Source organism: Dermochelys coriacea, chromosome 2 (assembly GCF_009764565.3).
Source record: "Dermochelys coriacea isolate rDerCor1 chromosome 2, rDerCor1.pri.v4, whole genome shotgun sequence".
In the NCBI taxonomy this organism is placed as follows: Eukaryota; Metazoa; Chordata; order Testudines; family Dermochelyidae; genus Dermochelys; species Dermochelys coriacea.
This window is the reverse complement of record NC_050069.1, coordinates 22,862,779-22,884,077: the sequence shown is the minus strand read 5'-3', so window position 1 is coordinate 22,884,077 and position 21,299 is coordinate 22,862,779. Positions and strand designations below refer to the sequence as shown.

The following is a 21,299-nucleotide window of genomic DNA, read 5'->3' as shown; positions in this document are numbered from 1 at the left end:
TCAAATAATGGAGTCCAATTCAGAGTCTTGTGGTAGTGGTCAGCCGGGGGCAGTGATAGGAGGCACCTGAATAGAGAGGGAGCTGAGACTTAACCTGAGGCATTGGAGGGAGAGGGTCAGGACTCAGTTCTGAAGCACTACTGGTGAGTGTATTTGAATAAAATACAAAATAATAAAATAAACCAATAAAATAAAAACCAGCAGGATCTTATTAAAGGGGAAAAGGCAAAATGTCACATTTATTGTGAATCCAGAAAGAATCACAGTAAGCAGTTATCAGAGTAGCAGCCGTGTTAGTCTGTATTCACAAAAAAGAAAAGGAGTACTTGTGACACCTTAGAGACTAACAAATTTATTTGAGCATAAGCTTTCTTGAGCTACAGCTCACTTCATCGGATGCGTTTGGTGGAAAGTACAGTGGGGAGATTTATGTACACGCACAGAGAACATGAAACAATGGGTTTTATCATACACACTGTAAAGAGATTAGCTCACGAAAGCTTATGCTCTAATATATTTGTTAGTCTCTAAGGTGCCACGGGTACTCCTTTTCTTTTTGAGAATACAGATTAACAGGGCTGCTACTCTGAACACTGTAAAGAGAGTTTCAGAGTAGCAGCCGTGTTAGTCTGTATTCGCAAAAAGAAAAGGAGTACTTGTGGCACCTTAGAGACTAACAAATTTATTAGAGCATAAGCTTTCGTGAGCTACAGCTCACTTCATCGGATGCATTTGGTGGAAAAAAAACCACCATTTTTTTCCACCAAATGCATCCGATGAAGTGAGCTGTAGCTCACGAAAGCTTATGCTCTAATAAATTTGTTAGTCTCTAAGGTGCCACAAGTACTCCTTTTCTTTTTGTAAAGAGAGTGATCACTTAAGATGAGCTATTACCAGCAGGAAGGAGGGGGGGGAAAGGAGGAAAACCTTTTGTGGTGATAATCAAGGTGGGCCATTTCCAGCAGTTAACAAGAACATCTGAGGAACAGTAGGGGGTGGGGTGGGGCGAGAAATAACATGGAGAAATAGTTTTACTTTATATAATGACTCATCCACTCGCAGTCTCTATTCAAGCCTAAATTAATTGTATCCACAAAAAGAAAAGGAGTACTTGTGGCACCTTAGAGACTAACAAATTTATTAGAGCATAAGCTTTCGTGAGCTACAGCTCACTTCATCGGATGCATTTGCATTTTCCACCAAATGCATCCGATGAAGTGAGCTGTAGCTCACGAAAGCTTATGCTCTAATAAATTTGTTAGTCTCTAAGATGCCACAAGTACTCCTTTTCTTTTTGCGAATACAGACTAACATGGCTGCTACTCTGAAACCTGTTAATTGTATCCAGTTTGCAAATTAATTCCAATTCAGCAGTCTCTCGTTGGAGTCTGTTTTTGAAGTTTTTTTGTTGAAGGATAGTCACTCTGAGGTCTGTAATCGTGTGACCAGAGAGATTGAAGTGTTCTCCGACTGGTTTTTGAATGTTCCAATTCTTGATGTCTGATTTGTGTCCACTTATTCTTTTACGTAGAGACTATGCAGTTTGGCCAATGTACATGGCAGAGGGGCATTGCTGGTACATGATGACATATATCACATTGGTAGATGCGCAGGTGAACGAGCCTCTGATAGTGTTGCTGGTGTGATTAGGCCCTATGATGGTGTCCTCTGAATAGATATGTGGACAGAGTTGGCAACGGGCTTTGTTGCAAGGATAGGTTCCTGGGTTAGTGGTTCTGTTGTGTAGTGTGTGGTTGCTGGTGAGTATTTGCTTCAGGTTGGGGGGCTGTCTGTAAGCAAGGACTGGCCTGTCTCCCAAGATCCATGAGAGTGATGGGTCGTCCTTCAGGATAGGTTGTAGATCCTTGATGATGCATTGGAGAGGTTTTAGTTGGGGGCTGAAAGTGATGGCTAGTGGCGTTCTGTTATTTTCTTTGTTGGGCCTGTCCTGTAGTAGGTGACTTCTGGGTACTCTTCTGGCTCTGTCAATCTGTTTCTTCACTTCAGCAGGTGGATGTTGTAGTTGTAAGAATGCATGATAGAGATCTTATAGGTGTTTGTCTCTGTCTGAGGGGTTGGAGCAAATGTGGTTATATCGTAGAGCTTGGCCGTAGACAATGAATTGTGTGGTGTGATCTGGATGAAAGCTAGAGGCATGTAGGTAGGAATAGCGGTCAGTAGGTTTCCGATATAGGGTGGTGTTTATGTGACCATCGCTTATTAGCACCGTAGTGTCCAGGAAGTGGATCTCTTGTGTGGACTGGTCCAGGCTGAGGTTGATGGTGGGACGGAAATTGTTGAAATCATGGTGGAATTCCTCAAGGGCTTCTTTTCCATGGGTCAGATGATGAAGATGTCATCAATGTAGTGCAAGTAGAGTAGGGGCATTAGGAGACGAGAGCTGAGGAAGCGTTGTTCTAAGTCAGCCATAAAAATGTTGGCATACTGTGGGGCCATGCGGGTACCCATCGCAGTGCCACTGATTTGAAGGTATACATTGTCCGCAAGTGTGAAATAGTTATGGGTGAGGACAAAGTCACAAAGTTCACCCAACAGGTTAGCCATGATATTATCGGGGATACTGTTGCTGACGGCTTGTAGTCCATCTTTGTGTGGAATGTTGGTGTAGAGGGCTTCTACATCCATAGTGGCTAGGATGGTGTTTTTAGGAAGATCACCGATGGATTGTAGTTTCCTCAGGAAGTCAGTGGTGTCTCGAAGATAGCTGGGAGTGCTGGTAGCGTAGGGCCTGATGAGGGCGTCTACATAGCCAGACAATCCTGCTGTCAGGGTGCCAATGCCTGAGATGATGGGGCATCCAGGATTTCCAGGTTTATGGATCTTGGGTAGCAGATAGAATACCCCAGGTCGGGGCTCCAGGGGTGTGTCTGTGCGGATTTGTTCTTGTGCTTTTTCAGGGAGTTTCTTGAGCAAATGCTGTAGTTTCTTTTGGTAAGCCTCAGTGGGATCAGAGGGTAATGGCTTGTAGAAAGTGGTGTTGGGAGACCTGCCTAGTAGCCTCTTGTTCATATTCCAACCTATTCATGATGACGACAGCACCTCCTTTGTCAGCCTTTTTGATTATGATGTCAGAGTTGTTTCTGAAGCTGTGGATGGCATTGTGTTCTGCACTGCTGAGGTTATGGGGCAAGTGATGCTGCTTTTCCACAATTTCAGCCCGTGCACGTCGGCGGAAGCACTCTATGTAGAAGTCCAGTATGTTATTTCGACCTTCAGGAGGAGTCCACCCAGAATCCTTCTTTTTGTAGTGTTGGTAGGAAGGTCCCTGTGGGTTAATACGTTGGTTAGAGGTGTGTTGGAAATATTCCTTGAGTCGGAGACATTGAAAATAGGATTCTAGGTCACCACAGAACTGTATCATGTTCGTGGGGGTGGAGGGGCAAAAGGAGAGGCGCTGAGATAGGACAGATTCTTCTGCTGGGCTAAGAGTATAGTTGGACAGATTAACAATATTGCTGGGTGGATTAGGGGAACCACTGTTGTGGCCCCTTGTAGCATATAGTAGTTTCAAGAGTTTAGTGTCCTTTTTCTTTTGTAGAGAAGCAAAGTGTGTGTTGTAAATGGCTCGTCTAGTTTTTGTAAAGTCCAGCCACGAGGAAGTTTGTGTGGAAGGTTGGTTCTTTATGAGAGTATCCAGTTCTGAGAGGTTTCAGAGTAGCAGCCGTGTTAGTCTGTATTCGCAAAAAGAAAAGGAGTACTTGTGGCACCTTAGAGACTAACAAATTTATTAGAGCATAAGCTTTCGTGAGCTACAGCTCACTTCATCGGATGCATTTGGTGGAAAAAACAGAGGAGAGATTTATATACACACACACAGAGAACATGAAACAATGGGTTTATCATACACACTGTAAGGAGAGTGATCACTTAAGATAAGCCATCACCCACAGCAGGGGGGGGAAAGGAGGAAAACCTTCCATGGTGACAAGCAGGTAGGCTAATTCCAGCAGTTAACAAGAATATCAGAGGAACAGTGGGGGGTGGGGTGGGGGGGAGAAATACCATGGGGAAATAGTTTTACTTTGTGTAATGACTCATCCATTCCCAGTCTCTATTCAAGCCTAAGTTAATTGTATCCAGTTTGCAAATTAATTCCAATTCAGCAGTCTCTCGTTGGAGTCTGTTTTTGAAGCTTTTTTGTTGAAGTATAGCCACTCTTAGGTCTGTGATCGAGTGACCAGAGAGATTGAAGTGTTCTCCAACTGGTTTTTGAATGTTATAATTCTTGACGTCTGATTCGTGAGCTACAGCTCACTTCATCGGATGCATTCGGTGGAAAGTACAGTGGGGAGATTTATGTACACACACAGAGAACATGAAACAATGGGTTTTATCATACACACTGTAAAGAGAGTGATCACTTAAGATGAGCTATTACCAGCAGGAAGGAAGGGGGAAAGGAGGAAAACCTTTTGTGGTGATAATCAAGGTGGGCCATTTCCAGCAGTTAAAAAGAATGTCTGAGGAACAGTAGGGGGTGGTGTGCGGGGAGATATAACATGGGGAAATAGTTTTACTTTATGTAATGACTCATCCACTCCCAGTGTCTATTCAAGCCTAAATTAATTGTATCCAGTTTGCAAATTAATTCCAATTCAGCAGTCTCTCGTTGGAGTCTGTTTTTGAAGTTTTTCTGTTGAAGGCTAGCCACTCTCAGGTCTGTAATCGTGTGCCCGGAGAGATTGAAGTGTTCTCCGACTGGTTTTTGAATGTTCTAATTCTTGATGTCTGATTTGTGTCCATTTATTCTTTTACGTAGAGACTGTCCAGTTTGACCAATGTACATGGCAGAGGAGCATTGCTGGCACATGATGGCATGATCACATTGGTAGGTGCGCAGGTGAACGAGCCTCTGATAGTGTGGCTGATGTGATTAGGCCCTATGATGGTGTCCCCTGAATAGATATGTGGACAGAGTTGGCAACGGGCTTTGTAATAAGCAGTTAGTTATAGCTATATTTCATTCAATTTCATATTTATTCACACATTCATTCATATACACACACACACACACAAACAGAGGTCCTGCAAGGTTGTTATAGTTACCAGCCTTAGAGTTGCTCATGACAAGCCACTGGCCAGGTGGCCTGGACACGAGGAGGGAGCAGGGCGTTGTCAGATGCTCATCTGATGCTCATGGAAGTTGGTTTGCAGAATCAGACCCCAAAGCTCTCAGTTTCTAGAGTCCATTTTTATAGGTACTTCTTCCTATGCCAGTCTATGGGAATTGCTTCATCATGCTGTTGATGAATCAATCAGCAGATGGCACATTTCTGACGGCTCCGTGCTGCCAGATGTTATCTTGTTCTTTGGTTCTCCCATCCTTGAGGCTCTTGGATGGATTCCAGTCTGCTCTCCGGGGGTCCTCTAGTTGTTTCCACTTGACGCCTTCTTCAGTTGATCGACACTGGATTCTTAGGCTGGCACCTCCCTGATCATTCATTTATTACCCACATCGAGCATCCATCCACACACACCCTCTATCTCTATTTTAATCACAATTGCTAACAAAGCGAGATGAATACAACAAAAGGGCGGGGAGTCTCTGGGTGCTGTTTCTGTTGTTACAGAGTATCGCTTTGAGTCTCTCTGTGCGAGTAGTTGTTGTTTGAAAGTATTGCTTTGAGAACAGACGCTGTCTTAGAATGTACTGTTTCAGAGTAGCAGCCGTGTTAGTCTGTATTCACAAAAAGAAAAGGAGGACTTGTGGCACCTTAGAGACGAACAAATTTATTAGAGCATAAGCTTTCGTGAGCTACAGCTCACTTCATCGGATGCATCGTGAGCTGTAGCTCACGAAAGCTTATGCTCTAATAAATTTGTTCGTCTCCTAGGTGCCACAAGTCCTCCTTTTCTTTTTAGAATGTACTAACGCAATTAGCAGCTTGCAAGTTTCACACCGAGAGGGAGAGAAACAGTAAAACCAAGAGACCAAAAACCAGGAGACCTCTTACTTAGTAATACCCTGGAACTTAAAACTATGGGGAATCAAACTCATTTGTGATTTTAATACAGAACGTCTTTAAAATGATCCAAGAAGTGGAGGCAGCAGGGGTGGAGGCTGGAGCCCAGGAGCATTTTGGGGGAGCGGGTGCTCGAGGGTCGGGGCCAGGGGGTTAGGTGTGGCGAGACTTGCGGCTCTGGGTCAGGCTGAGGGAGGCATGAGAGAGGCTGAGGCCAGGCTCCGGGCGGAGGCTGCTCGGGGCAGGGCACCAGGGAGCGTAGCCGCGCGGGGGCTGCGCAGGCAGGGGTGGGGCCGTAGGCTGGTGCAGGGGGGACAGCGGCCGGGGCGCGGGAGCGCCGCGTTGAAATCTGGGCTCGGGCCTAGCCAGCGCGCGCCAGGCGCTCCGGAGCTGCCGCCGGGCGGGGAGGATGGAGGCGCAGGCGCCTGAGCGCGCAGAGACCGGGGGACTGAGAAGAAACGCCCCTCTGGCTGCGTCACACACCGCATGCGCATGCGCGGCCCCTCCCCCAAAGGGCCAGTCCCGCCTTTCCGACTGGGCACGAGGCCTGTGGGACGGCCGGAGCGGTCAAGCCCAGGTGCAGGAAGTGACGTAGAGGCCGGGGGTGGTGCTTCCGGGGGGCGTAACGCGGAAGTGGATTGGGGGGGTGGGGAGCGCCGTGTCGGCGGAGGCTGCGCGGCGGGAGGGAGGAGCCCGTGCTGGAGCGCCCCCTCGCGTTGGGGCTGTGAGGAGCGGGTGGCCGCAGCCTGTCCCGGCCCCTCGCCATGAACATAGACGTGGAGTTCCACATCCGCCACAACTACCCCTGGGCCCGCCTGCCTGCCAGCGTCCGCCAGGTACCGGCATGGCGGGGGGAGGAGCAGCCGGGCCAGTACCAACCCCCCTCCCGCCAGCGCCCCGCCGGGCCGGGGGAGGGGCGGCTGGGTGGGTACCAACCCCCCTCTTGCCAGCATCTGGCCGGTTCCGGGGCGGGCAGGGCAGCCGGGCCGGTACCGGCTCCCCTCCCCTCCCGCCAGCGTTAGACAAGTTCTGGTCCTCGTCTGGGCTGGTACCAATCCCCCTCCCGTCAGCATCTGACCGATACCGGGCTGGGGGGAGGGGTCACTGTACCAAAGCCCCTCCCCCAGCATCAGCCCATGACCGGACACCAGCCTCCCTGTGCCCCGAGTGCTGGACGGGTGCCATGGACAGCGCTGACCCCTGCTCTGCCGGTGCTACACGGCGGGGAGAGGCGGGGATCGTCAGCCACCCGCTGGGCTGCCGGTGACAGCTAAAGACATTGGGAGCCTAGCGAGAGGGGAAAGCATCGTCCTGCCTCCCACTGCCAGGAGGGGCTTCTGGGGGCAACACCATTCCCTTCTTTCGGGCCTCAGCTGCCCCTTCCACTGGCTCTGCCATTCCCTTTATCAGGCCCTCTTGCTACACCTGCAACAGGGGGCTTACCTACTTCTGTCATCCTGCCATCCATGCTGCTCCACCTGTCTTCATGTTCCCCAATCACCTTCTTTTGCCCCTTCATCTCTCCTGTTGGTATCAGTCCTTTGTCGCGTATGCCATCTTACAGAATCAACGCATCTTCTCTTCATCACCTCCAGCAGGGGCCCTGGTGACTCTATCGCCTTCAGGTTCTTGGCAAGGGGTAATTGGGGCCCCCACCCTTCTGGGACTCTGGATCTCATCTGCCTCCTGTCTTGACATTGGGGAGTCGAAATTTATCAGACAGACTCCAGAGTGTCATGGAGAAAAAAACTGCGCTATTTAAGCATGTGGCCTTAGTGCTGTAAGTGTCCTATTAACAGCATGTGCTTCTAAAACATCTCAGCTCTCAGTAAGTGAACTGAGAGAGACTCTCTTGTCTCCATCCCTCCGTGTGTGGTGCGTGATCACTATGTGCTCCTGGAAAGCACAGGTGGTTCTGACACCTGTAAGGTTGAGATGAAACAATCATAATATGGAGGTGTGATTCATAGTGAAGCTTTAAGCAACTGAGGGTTATTTTCTGGGGAAGTTCAGATCCAGGGGAGGACTCCCCAGTCAACACTGTACTGTGTACACTAAACCAGGAGTAGTTTCAAGAATTAAGGGTTATACTGCTCTAGTTTTCAGCAATAAGGGAAATGTCACAATAAGTGTTAATGAAAATGGAAACCCTATGAAATTTTGATGAGTGCCAGGTTTAATGGGCTTCTGACAGCCCAAGTGATGCATTGTTTAAAGTCAAGAAGGAAAGTCTTTTTTCATCTTAGGAGTCATATGCTACTTCAAAGCAGAAACTGAAAAATAATTCCTTCTCTTACGTAGGAGAAAGGGAGAAAAGGTGTTGGAAGAAAAATGAACACTGACTGTAGATCCTAGTATATGAATTATTGAGCTCCTTAGCAAGACTTCCAAGAGCTAGTTTGTAACAGAAAGACAAATGATTTTATTTCTCTTTACCTGTAAACCTGAAAATGCACTGCTAATGCTCATGTAAATCAGCCTAAAATAGTCTCATGTTAATTTAAGTCTTGCTACTAGATAAGACATCTGTTAAACATAACTTCTGCAATGCTTTTGGAAGAACACTTTAAAAAAAAAAAAAAGGAAGTTTGAGTAAAAGTATCTTTTCCTGTTAGTGAAAGTGGCAGTACTTACACATTCTCTTCTATCTGGACATCTAACAGAATGTGGAAATTGTCTGCAACATAATCCATTTCTTTTCCAGCAGCTGATGCTTTAAAGCTGTGTGTGAATTTGCTTGCTTTAAGGTTAGAACTGTGCAATTATACGTTACATTTTATCGAAGGATTTCAAAGGATTTCTATTATAAAAGACTTAAACAATGAGCAGTCCGGTGGCACCAAAGTATTTTTTTTTTTTTTTTAACCCACGAAAGTCTTTAAGATGCCACCGGACTCCTCGTTGTTTTTGTGGATACAGACTAACACAGCTACCCCTCTGATATAAGACTTAAGACTCTCAGTGCCACTGCAAGGTATTACCTGATGATGAAATTTCACTGCTGCACAGCTAAATTGTAGAAGAAAAATAATTGAAGGGTCTCCAGGGCAAATATGTTCTATGCTTGGCTTCAAGTAGTTGAAGCAAATGGTTTTTTGAAATGTGGACAGTTTATACCATATTATATTCTCTCTTGAAATGTTTCAGAGTAGCAGCCGTGTTAGTCTGTATTCGCAAAAAGAAAAGGAGTACTTGTGGCACCTTGGAGACTAACAAATTTATTTGAGCATAAGCTTTCGTGAAATGGTTACTATTGGACTTCACAAAATATCCAGTGAATGTCAATTTGAAAGTGAAATTGATTTGAAATTAACATTTCTGCAGCAACACCAGATAAAATTTCTGGTGCCAAACATGTTGAGAAGTGTGTGATATTAGTACCAGGTTTTTAGTCTGTTCATGCATTAAAATTGTTTGATTAGCTCAGTCAGTTCATGATAATAACCTTTGAAGACTAGTAAATATACTGTCCCGCAGAAGTAGTGACTGGCCATTAGTCTTTCCCTTGAGCTTCAAGTTGTTATACTTAATCTGAGGAATAGCATTCAGTTCTGTTATTAAGGATTATGTAGTTCAGTCTTCAGCAAGACCAGTTATATAGCTATACTGGATGAAGAATTAACTCTTATTCTTACAGAAAATGGGCTTGAACTGAATAACTTTTCCTAAAATGTAACATCTGTTCATCTTCTGTAACAGTAGTAAAAGCCTCAAATATTTTTTACCTGTTTTCTTTTATAAAACTTTTTCTTCTAAATTATAGATGAAAGTATCTGAAAATATGCTCACTACAATATTTTTGTTGTCTGCAGTATTGGGAAGGCAACAATGCATCAGTTTAAACTTGGGTCACTTTTGTAAAATTATGTTCAATCATTAGGGCTAGAAACTTGAGTCCTGTTTTTTACAATCGTGTGTGTGTATGTATGTGCATACGTACGTACACCTGTTGCCCATATGGTGTCCCACATTAAACGCTTTGGAGTACCAGACATGTAGATTGAATTGCAAGATTGGGACCTTATTTCCTTCAACAAATTAAGCCTTAATTTTTTTTTTTTATTAATTGGTGATTTTGTCCTCCAGGCTTGTTAGGGAAAGCTTCTTGCTCACTAATGGCTAGTTGATTCCCCTCCTCCCCCCCCCCCCGGCCCAGACTAGAGTCCATATGAGATTTACTTCTGACATCAGGAGTTATTCAAGGAGCTCTATAATGCAGCCTGTAGCTCTTCTTCTTCTTAAGTGCTTGCTTCTTCTCAGAGTTGCACTGGTTTAACTTAAGATGTGATTTTTAATTTTTTTTTAATTTTCTTTAAAATCCAGTTTGCAGAGGGTTTGGGGGACACTTATTTTGATTTCACTTAAACCTGTTTCTAATAGCAGATTTAGGCTAAATCAAAATAAGCCACTGTGATAGGGCCAGTCACCTCACGTGAGCCCCTTCTATCGCGTGTGCGTGTGCCTACTCTCTCTCAGCTCTTGCGGTGCTCTCGGTTGGCAGCATCGCTTTTCAGGTGGATTTTCAGTGGCTCAGCCCTCCGGGAGAGTCACACACAGTCCATGTGTGAAACAAAATAGACTCCTTCTGGCATAAACAATCCAGTGGGGCCTATCACAGTACTTCTTGTTCGTCTTCTGCAGTCCTCCCTGGGCTCAAACCTTCATCAGTCCAAAAAGGCCTACCTTGGTATCCACGGCCACACCAGGGCTAGATCTCAAATAGTTCCTTCTCTGGGATGGAGCAGTGCCCCCAGGCTTCCTCCCTGAAGACTCTTCATTCTATAGCGAGCCTCAGGCTCTCTAGCTGAGTCACTTTTTCAGTTCAGTTCATCCCCCTTCTGGGGTATTAAAGTTCACTACATAAAGATCCCTTTCCAGGGCCTATGTAAACTCCCTTCTCAAGGCACTTAGTCACTTCCCCTCTGGCTGGTGGGGGGGAACTGGGCCCGCCCACTACACCAGGTTCCAACCCAGGGACCCTGCAAATAGCAGCCACCTGCTGCATCCCTTTAACCCAGGGGTCTGAAACTCAAATGACCATGAGGGCCACATGAGGACTAGTACGTTGGCCCAAGGGCCATACCACTGACCACCCCCGCTGCCCCAGTCACGCCCCCACTCCACCCCTTCCTTGATGCCCCGCCCCTGCCCCGCCTCTTCCACCCCTTCCTTGCCCCTGTTCCAACCCCTTTCCTGAAATTCCCACCCCAGCTCTGCCCCCTCCCTGCCCCCAGGGGGTGTAGGAGGGCTGCAGGGTGCGGCAGGGGGTCAGGGTGCAGCAGGTGGCTCAGGGCAGGGGGTTGGGGTGCAGGAGGTGTGTAGGGAGCAGTAGAGGGCTCAGGGCAGGGGGTTGGGGTGTGGGGTGTGGCAGGGGGCTTAGGGCTGGGGGTCGGGGTGCAGGAGGGGTGTGGGGTGCAGCAGGTGGCTCAGGGCAGGGGGTTTGGCTGCAGGAGGGGATCGGGGGGTGGTTCCAGCCCGGCGCGCACTGGGGGCAGGGCAGGCTGCCTGCCTGCCCCACCTCCATGCCGCTCCAGGAAGTGGCCGGGACCTGGTGGGGGGCACAGGGGTCTGTGTGTTGCCCTGGCTGCGCCTCCAGGTATCTCCCCTGAAGCTTCCATTGGCCGGGAACTGGGAACCACGGCCAATGAGAGCTTCGGGGGAGGTACCTAGAGGAGCGGCCAGGGCAACACACAGACCCCTGTGCCCCCACTCCCTCAGGTCTCGACCGCTTCCTAGAGTGGCGCGGGGGCAGGGCTGGCAGGGAGGGAGCCTTCCCTGCCCCTGGTGCTCGCCGGGCCGGACCCGCTCTAGGTAAATGCTGGGGGGCCACGGGGAGCTAGCGGGCTGCAGAAAATAACCCCGTGGGCTGCATGTTTGAGATCGCTGCTTTAAACTGTTGCTGCTATTGTTCCCTGGACCACTTTCCCCATGGTCCCAGCATGTTCAGCTTCACCCTTACCTTGGGCTGAAGTCTTGCTTGAGTCCCAGCAGCCAGCCAGAAGCATCTTCCTTGCTCCTCTGGTCCCTTCTGGTAACTGCTCTGTCCAGGTACTGGAACTGCTGTAACAAGCCAGGAGCACCAGCCATGCTCTTCTGGCTCCAGCCAGCAACTGGATCTACTTAGGCCCAGCAGCTCCTTTCATGTGAGGCTTCTGGGCTCTGGTTCCTTCCCTGCAGCCTTTATTTTAATTGACTGCTTTTGATGCAGTCTCTCTTTCAGCCTCTTGGGAGGACTCGCCTCTTCTGCTCTTTTCCTGGGGCAGGGTGTGGTAGGACTGTGAAGCCTCCAAGTCGTGGGCCTTTGGGTTTAGTACACCTCATCACAGCCATGCTTAAATTTGAGTGTCTACACTGGACTTTGCGCTGGTTTAACTAAGGGCTTGTCTAAATACACAAGTTTTGCACCAGTTTAACTCAAATTGTGATGTTGAACCAGCTCAGTTAAACTGGTGCAATTTTGGCCACATCTTTACTAAGGAAAAAAGACATTGGCTAATTTGTTAAAATCCTAATGTAGACCAGGCAAGCTGTAGTTTTAATATGTATTAGTTGGTCAAAGTGCAACCTAAGGGGGAGCCAAAGGTATACTTTAACCAGCTAGCACATGTTAAAACTACAGCCTGGCCTACACTAGGCTTTTTACATATTAGCAAACATATGTGAAAAACACACCTCTTTTCTGAGTGTAAACCTTTATGTGGACATTCTTACATTCAGGTTTAAACCAAACTATGTCTATACCCAAGTTGCATTAGCTAAATCAGTTTTACATCACACTTTAGTAAACCCTATGCAACTTTGTGTAGATATGGCCTAAGAAATTGATCCTGCAAGGTGCTGACCACCCTTCACTCAAGTGCTTAGCGCTTTATGAAATGCTTGACACTTTGCATGATTGGGTCCTGATAAGTATATATGGCCCGTACAGACTTGATTTCAGGATTTGATTCTTTCTCTTGATCAGAATAGTGGTACAAGAACACTTAAGCTTGTCTGCTCTTAAAATTTATATTGTCATATAGCTATTTCAGTCAGAGGTGTGAAAAAACCACATCCCTGACTGACTTGACTTAGCCAGCAAAACTCCTAGTGTAGATGCAGCTATCGTGACAGAAGAGGGCTTCTGGTGACATAGATAATTTTGTTTGGGGAGGTGGTGTTCTTACACCAATAGAAAGTTTTTCTGCCAGTGTATGCTGGTTTGCAGTGGGGGCCATGCCAGCATAGGTTCTGTAGCGTAGACATAGCCTTAGAAAAGTACGGTTCAAAGGTACCCTTTATTAATTCAGTTAGATGGATAATCTTGACCTCCTATTACTATGACAGATTAGGAGAATTCAGTAGATGTAGTAGAATATACCTGTCTGTAGTACAAGTTGCACTGATTTAATTAAAGGACTACACAGTTCAACTAAAATAACATTTATATTTTGTTTCATAGGGTCTTGGAAACTCTCAGAGGGAGTATGAAAAGCAGGTTGTACTCTATAGTATCCGTAATCAGCTACGATACCGAAATAACTTAGGTGAGTGTGGAAGACTGATAACTTCAATTTGATAACTGACTCTACTTATAAAGCCTTCGTTTGAGTGGACTGTGATCTTTCATAGCTTACAAAAGTATGTCACTGAAATTACTATAGACTTGTCAGAATCAACTCAGTCCTTCAAATTTCCACCAAAAAAGACCCCAGCAAAACACCCTTTTAATGCTAGAACCCCAAAAGTAAATTAACTTTGAAATCCACCTAACTGCGGCGACTTCTTTGTGGAATGCATCTTACAGACTTTGCGGGTTTCCAAGTGTAGCTTACTGATGGCCGACTTAGTAAGTCTCCTGTGTGTCATCTGAGCCCTTCAAACAAGGTTAGGGCTTGTTAATGGAAGACTTAACTAATTTACAGCCATGATGTCAAAGGAAGTATCCCTCTAGAGCAGTGGTTCCCAAACTTGTTCCGCCAATTGTGCAGGGAAAGCCCCTGGCAGGCCTCGCCAGTTTGTTTACCTGCCATGCCCACAGGTTCGGTGGATCATGGCTCCCAGTGGCCGCAGTTCGCTGCTCCAGGCCAATGGGAGCTGCTGGAAGCGGCGGCCAGTACGTCCCTCGGCCCGCGCCACTTCCAGCAGCTCCCATTGGCCTGGAGCAGCGAACCATGGCCAGTGGGAGCCGCAATCAGCCGAACCTGTGGACGTGGCAGGTAAACAAACCGGCGTGGCCCGCCAGGGGCTTTGCCTGCCCAAGCAGTGGAACAAGTTTGGGAACCACTGCTCTAGAAGGAGCCCAGACAGGTACAAAGAAGAAGGCCTGGAGTCCAAACTGTTTGACATAGAATTCTCATTGGATTCACACCGCTTTTACTCACTTTCTCTTCTGTAGTGGACAAAGCTTTTGCTGCTTGAAAAGGAGGTGTGCTGACAACTCCAGGCATTCTAAATCATGAACATGAGTGTATATTTTATCCTCCTTTTGTGTCTGTTTATGCCAGAATGACATGTCTCATTTGGAAATGAGACACATAATAAACCAAACAATAAGCTTATCTATCATTGCTGAAAATGCAGGATTGCACCGTACAATATATTCTTCAGTGCTATGTTCTAGTTAGCTTTACATTACTCTCATCGGGTTTTCACTATTTCGTTGTGAGATTATTCAGTAGCTTAATAGCTAATCTTATCACAAGTAATCTTTTTGATTTCCAAACTTATCCTGGGAGGCTCTGAGCACCTGCATCTCCTATAGAAGTTAATAGCAGATGTTGGTGCTCAACATCTTTGGATCAGCTCCCCCTTTTAGTTCTTAAGTCAATTTTATACCATTTTACTACTAATCTTTTTTGTGTGTTGCCATGCAGTTTAAATGTAAAAATATAATCTCTGCACCATTTTGAGAGAACAGTGTAACAGAATATTAGCCTGACCGTTTCCCCCCAGTTAAGCATGTCAAGAAAGAAGAACGAAAATACTATGAGGAACTGTTAAAATACAGTAGAGATCATCTCATGCTGTACCCTTACCATTTGTCTGACATCATGGTAAAAGGCCTGAGGATAACACCATTTTCGTATTACACAGGAATAATGGAGGTGAGTTTGTGAACAGAATTAAAACAAAACACGTCATGCTCTGTACTTCTAGAAATGCTTTTTGTAGTATTATAATGTCTGCCAGCCAGTCAAATGACTGTTGTTGTTTGCTCTTGGAGAGACTGCTGCTGCTAGTGAGCCTCATGAAGGAAAGCTTCTTCAGAACTGTGCTGATAATCACAACTCAGCCTACTCCTATATATATATAAATCTCCCCACTATATTTTCCACTGAATGCATCTGATGAAGTGAGCTGTAGCTCACGAAAGCTTATGCTCAAATAAATTTGTTAGTCTCTAAGGAGCCACAAGTACTCCTTTTCTTTTTGCGAATATAGACTAACACGGCTGCTACTCTGAAATCTGCAGAGCTGGGGATTGGCAACTGTAGTTGGATGGGAAATGGTTTTCCAGTCCTGAATCAATTGAAAACTCCTAATTTTTTGCAAACTGAAAATCCCAAAAATTTCAGATTGAATCAATCAAAACGTTTTATTTCAATTATGACCCTTTAAACTTTTTTTATTACTACAAATTAACTTAAATGTCAAAACAAAAAGTCATGCTGACCTGAAAAAAATGGAACTTTTTCATTCTGAAAATGTCAAAACAGCCAATTTTGACAACTTTGAAACATCTAAAAAATGTTCAGAATGAGAAATTTGTCAAAACTGACTCTCTTTTTACAGTTTTGGTGAATTGGCATGTTTCATCAAAAAATGCCCAATCAGCTCTGCTGGCAACCTTCTGTCATTTATCTTGGGTGCAGTACACATAATATTTTGTCATTTGAGTAAAAGATGAATACAGTTTAATATAGAACAAATTGATGATTGTTATTGTGATTACTATTAGCTACTTTCATTAGTGCCTTTTTCTTCCTCTGTTTGGTTGAACATCTCCAGTTTTACCACAGACTTTAATGTAAATAGACTTAGATCCTTAGTAATTTGCCTGTCAGGCTTTCTGGGGTTTTTACAATATAATTTTTTAAGGGATCTGATCATCATTAATAGTAAGCATATAATTTTTGGTACAGTTCTCGCATCACTTTTACAGTAAGCCAGATCGCTCAAAAGTGCTAACTGATTTTAGCAGGCTAGATTTTCTTTGACAAATTCTTCAATTTGAGGGATAGATTTTTACATAGAAAATACACACATTATTTTAGGGTTTAAATGCTCATTGATGTCAAAAAAATGCCTTTTTCTCAAATAGTGGACTACATTGGTCCAAAACTGTGTTTCTTGATACAAATTAAGCTTTTTTCTTTTCTGTGTGTTGGTTTTTAAAGGATATAATGAACAGTGAAAAAAGCTACGATTCATTGCCTAACTTTACTGCTGCTGACTGTAAGTATTTTCTGGCTGTATTTTTATGTTTTGTGAGGTAGATAAATGCAGCTTCTGAAAACAGTTTGAAGGCTTCACTTGCATCACAGCTTCTTTTTAAAGGTGTAGCAGCTGTAAGTAGTATTTTGAAGTAGGGGTGTGTCTTCATGCAGAGTTATCCTCTGCTGTGTCCTCATTGGTACTGCATTCCTGCGTTAATAGGACTTTTGGGGACATAATCCATGGTTCTGTGTGCTGCTGTAATCTGGGCTGCTCTGTGATTTTCCTAGTGAATTGCCGGAGAATTTGTCTGTCCTGGAGACATAGTGTGAGAGAATTGTAGGAAGGCACTGCAGAAGTATCAGCACTCAAGTTAGCTTGTATCCTCACCATAGGCACCAACTTCCCCTCTGCCTGGTGGGTGCTCGACCCCGCCCCTCTTCCAGCTCCTACACTGCCCTCGTCCCACCCCCATTCCACCCCCTTCCCCCAAGTCCCCGCCCCTGCCCTGCCTCTTCTCCACCTCCTCCCCTGAGCACAACCCCTCCCTGCTCCTCCCCCTCCTTCCCTTCCTCCCAAAAAGTCCTAAGCACCACCAAACAGCTATTAGACGGCGGGAGGGCGGGAAGCGCTGGGAGGAGCAGGGATGCGGCACACTCGGGTGGGGGGAGAAAGAGGCGAGGAGTGGGGAGCTTGGCTGCCAATGGATGCAGAGCACCCGCTAATTTTTCCCTTTTAAAAAATTTTTGTAACCTTACTCATGGAAGTGAGTATTAAATGTCTAGCCTTTTAAAAAATCCAGCTAACTCAGTAGTGTCTGGTATTGGCATAGTTGTTACTACCAGCTGCCTGAAGGTAAGGCTGAGGTGATGAAGATGTTGGACAGATCTTGGTGACTCTTTTCCCTCTGTGCTGTGACTCTTGTGTCATAAAATAAAAAACATTAGTTTACATTTGTTTTTCTTTTGACTATATTATAGTAAGATGACAGAGAATCATTATCAAGTGGGTGTGTTTCCAGTGGGGTCCTGCAGGGATTGATTCTTAGTCCTATGCTATTTAACGTATTTATCAATGACCTGGAAGAAAACTCAAAATCATCACTGTTAAAATTTGCAGATGACACAAAAACTGGGGGAGCGGTAAATAATGAAAAGGACAGGTGACTGGTTCAGAGCTATCTGGATAGGCATACTGAGTGCAAGCAAACATTATGTGTTTTAATATGAATAAATGTAAATATATAAGAGCAAAGAAGTGGGCTGTACTTTACTTTATCCTGGGAAGCAGTGACTGAAGAAGAATTGGGGGTCATGAGGGGTAATCATGAACATGAGCTCCCAAGGTGATTCTATGGCCAAAACAGCTAATGTGCTCCTGGGATGCATAAACAGGGGAATCTTGCGTAGAAGTAGAGAGATCATTTTACCTGTGTATTTGGCACTGGTGTGACTGCTGCTGGAATACTGTATCCGGTATTCCAGCAGCCAAAATTAAAGAAGGATGCTGAAAAATGGGAGCGGTTTCAGAGAAGAACCACAAAAATGATTAAAACATTAGGAAACATGCCTTCTAGTGGTAGAATCAAAGAGCTCAATCTATTTAGTTTAACAAAGAGAAAGTTAAGGGGTGACTTGATTTACAGCCCATATGTATCTATATGGGCTGTAAATATTGAATAATCGGCTCTTCAGTGTATCAGAAAAGAGTGTGTATATATAACATGATCCAGTGTCTGGAAAGTGAAGCTAGACAAATTCAGATTGGAAATAAGGTGTGAATTTTTGACAATTTTTGGCCATTAATTAATCAAACAATTTACCAAGGATCTTGGTGGATTCTCCATCAGTGACAATTTTAAAATCTAAGTTGGGCGATTTTTAAAAAAAATCCGTTCTAGGAATTATCTTGGGGAAGTTCGATGGCCTGTGTTATGTAGGATGTGAGACTAGATGATCACAATGGTCCCTTCTGACCTTGGAATCTGTGAATTCAGTCTGGGCAAAAGAAATGAATGGTGCCAAATTCTGCTCTTGGGCAGAGATGTGGCTACCATGAAGTTAGCAGGATCTATTTTTGGTGCTGTTTACCTCTTTCTGTTTTCAATACTTCCTTCTTTTTTCTAAATTCTTGATATTCAGAACTATTTTTAAAAATGAGAATAATATGTTCTCACATCTTCAGTTAAAAATAGACTTTTTTCCCAAGTAAAATCAAACATTTACTTTTCAGGTCTACGGCTTCTTGGTATAGGAAGAAACCAGTATATTGATCTAATGAACCAGTGCAGGTCATCAAAAGTAAGTTTTGTTCTTAATTTTCTTTCCATCTATTCTAAGTGTAGGTCCTGCCTCTCCATGCCTGGCTCCATCTTGACAAAACTGTTCTAGATGGGGATAGGATGCCGTATGCCTCTTTAGTAAAATTATGATTAATCAAACAATAATACACTAACATATGTATGTTTCTTTAAAGCTATTAAAATATCTTTGTTAATTGTGGTGAAAAGCAAAAAAAAAATTAGAAAAAAATAAAATTTCTGCAGCTTTGTGTTATGTTATTACTATTTATTCAGTGCTACATTTTGTCTAAGGCCCTTTCTAGACAAAGACAAGGGGCTAAATTCTCCTTTGATTAGTCTAAATCTGAAGTAATTCCATTGATGTTGGTGGAGTTACTCCATATTTATACTGGTATAGTTGAGAGCAGAATCTTCTCTGGTATGTGTCTCAAAAAGCTTATTATCAAAGTAGCTAATGTAAATTCTATTTAGTTTGTATACTACTCATGTTGTTTGAGAATGCAGTGTTGGGTCTGATCATTCAGCCCCTTTTCTGTGTATGATCAGTTTCACTGATGACATCAAGATTAATCTCATGATTGATGTCTGCATGATCTGGCCCTTTTACAAGCTCAGTTTATAACAATAATTTCCTTTTTAAGAATGTAGTAACTAATTCATAAGTGCTCTGTCTGCAGTTACAGCATTGTGCCTTTGGCCAAAGAATTGTGTATCCAAGTTAAAAGAGATTTAATGTAGGCTGAGGGAATCAAAAAGGTTAGGGGCCTGCTTTATAGAATGTGAGAAGAGTAATCTTAACCATATCAGTACAACAGTACCCTCTAGCTGTTCTTTCATGAACTGAAGTTTATAGTAGCTCGTAGCTCATCTGGAACATAGTGTAATCGTTGTCTGTTGATAGAAATAAACAGAATACATGTTCTTATGATGCATTGCTTATTAGTTTTGTAAAGTATTCTGCCCACAAAAACTCTCCATTTGATATGTTGTATGCTATCCTGTATCTTCAGGCTCTGCTTTTTTGCTAATAAAATGCTAGTGTGCTTTTAATAGTTCAGGCCTGGACTTCATGCTAGCAGACTTGAGTACACACACAAATGGTTTGTTTTCATTTCCCCATTTTTATTTGGTTTGGGGTGGAGAGAATGTATTTTTTTTTAAAAAATAAGTTTGTATCCCTGTGTGCTATATTCATGCTCATTCTGTGACCTTAGGGGATTAGGAATAAAAATCAGCAGCTTTCCCACATCCCAAGGTATCCTGCAATGTTTGTTTAATACCTAAGTATGAAGTACTTGGAGAGTAAGCATTTACAAGTAGCTGTTTTTATGGTGTAAAGGAAACTGGGAACATCTCTATTTGTAATCAATAACATTTAACATGTACAATCTCAAATGGACTGTACCACTGCAGAAATTTTTCAGAAGGAAAACTGCTCGTGATCTGCTACCAGTAAAGCCAGTGGAGATTGCCGTAGAGGCCTGGTGGGTGGTGCAGGCTGGCTACATCACAGAGGATGACATTAAGGTATTGTGTGTTTAGCCAAATTTAGACATTGCTAATTACTGAGAAAATAGGGGAAGATTACAAATCTGTACTGTTTATCTCTTAATGTAGTAGAATCTCTTATGGAAATAGTGGTAAGGATTTTTTTTATTGGTATACTTTCTCTTTTCCTGTGAATTCTGACTTCTAGTTTATATGGTATGAGGAAACTTATTTCAGCATGAGTGCGAAAGACATTTTTCCCTGAAGGAATGTCCATAAACTGTATGATGCATATACCTTAAGAAACAAAATGAAACAACTATATTATGTTGCTGGTCTCATTTAGATTGTAAATTGTTCAAAGCAGGAATTGAGTGTTTTAGATGGAATCTAGTACATTTCAGATACAGTTTATTTGTATTCCAAAATCCCATAATTGTAAAATGATTTAAATAGAGGTGTTGTATTTAGATGTGAAACTTAATCTGTTTTAGAACTGTTATAGTTAAAGAAGTTGTATTGAAAATACACAATCCTACTTAGAAGTTGAGCACTGTATCATCAGTGAATTTTAAAATCTCTCTTTTAATCTGAACTTCACTTGCTAAATCTTCAGCAAGCAGTAAACTAAATACAGATTCCAGGGGTGTGTGTAATCTTGTGATGAGGTTACTTCTGCAGAGATAAGAGTAACAAACTAGACAACTGTGGCAAGCTTAAATCTGTGGTTCATATACTGACTTCCTTGTGTAAAGATGCCTTTATTAGTTTTCACTGACTTAAAGCTGAAAACTTTTCATTCTGAATGACTGTATGTAAAATGCGTAGAGAGACCTTACTAGAAATTAACATGTTTTCTTTTACATAGATTTGTACTACATCTGAAAAATCTGTTATTGACAAGATAATTGATTCAGGTCCTCAGCTTGCTGGATCACTAGATTACAATATAGTTCACAGTAAGTGTTTAACAAATGTGGCATTTCTTTCTACTGTAGAATTTATTGAGGAAAAGTTTGAGGACCAGTATTTCAAACTAGGAATAAAAGGAACATAGGAGGCTGAAGCATTTAGTACAGCTAAAAGATGAAGGAAAATATTATGGAATA

General features: G+C 43.8%; 2 protein-coding genes across 5 annotated transcripts in view; one reads left to right on the top strand and one right to left on the bottom strand.

The window, feature by feature from the left end:
* The window catches only part of ANXA13 (annexin A13), a 64,199-nt gene extending 56,376 nt beyond the window's left edge, over positions 1-7,823 (bottom strand). The window contains exon 1 of one of the 2 annotated variants that reach the window (XM_043507379.1): positions 7,432-7,823. In XM_043507379.1, the coding sequence (XP_043363314.1) occupies positions 7,432-7,503 (72 nt within the window). In that variant the 5' untranslated portion in view covers positions 7,504-7,823. The remainder of the gene's footprint in view (positions 1-7,431) is intronic. The other variant, XM_043507378.1, reaches the window with a different exon arrangement.
* FAM91A1 (family with sequence similarity 91 member A1) overlaps positions 6,566-21,299 on the top strand; it is a 58,204-nt gene continuing 43,470 nt past the window's right edge. Inside the window, exons 1-7 of one of the 3 annotated variants that reach the window (XM_038391357.2) lie at positions 6,566-6,820; positions 13,426-13,510; positions 14,919-15,070; positions 16,364-16,421; positions 18,633-18,700; positions 20,116-20,229; positions 21,059-21,149. In XM_038391357.2, the coding sequence (XP_038247285.1) occupies positions 6,749-6,820; positions 13,426-13,510; positions 14,919-15,070; positions 16,364-16,421; positions 18,633-18,700; positions 20,116-20,229; positions 21,059-21,149 (640 nt within the window). In that variant the 5' untranslated portion in view covers positions 6,566-6,748. Of the gene's footprint in view, positions 6,821-13,425; positions 13,511-14,918; positions 15,071-16,363; positions 16,422-16,622; positions 16,773-18,632; positions 18,701-20,115; positions 20,230-21,058; positions 21,150-21,299 lie in introns of those variants that run through there. The other 2 variants (XM_043507376.1, XM_043507377.1) reach the window with 2 other exon arrangements.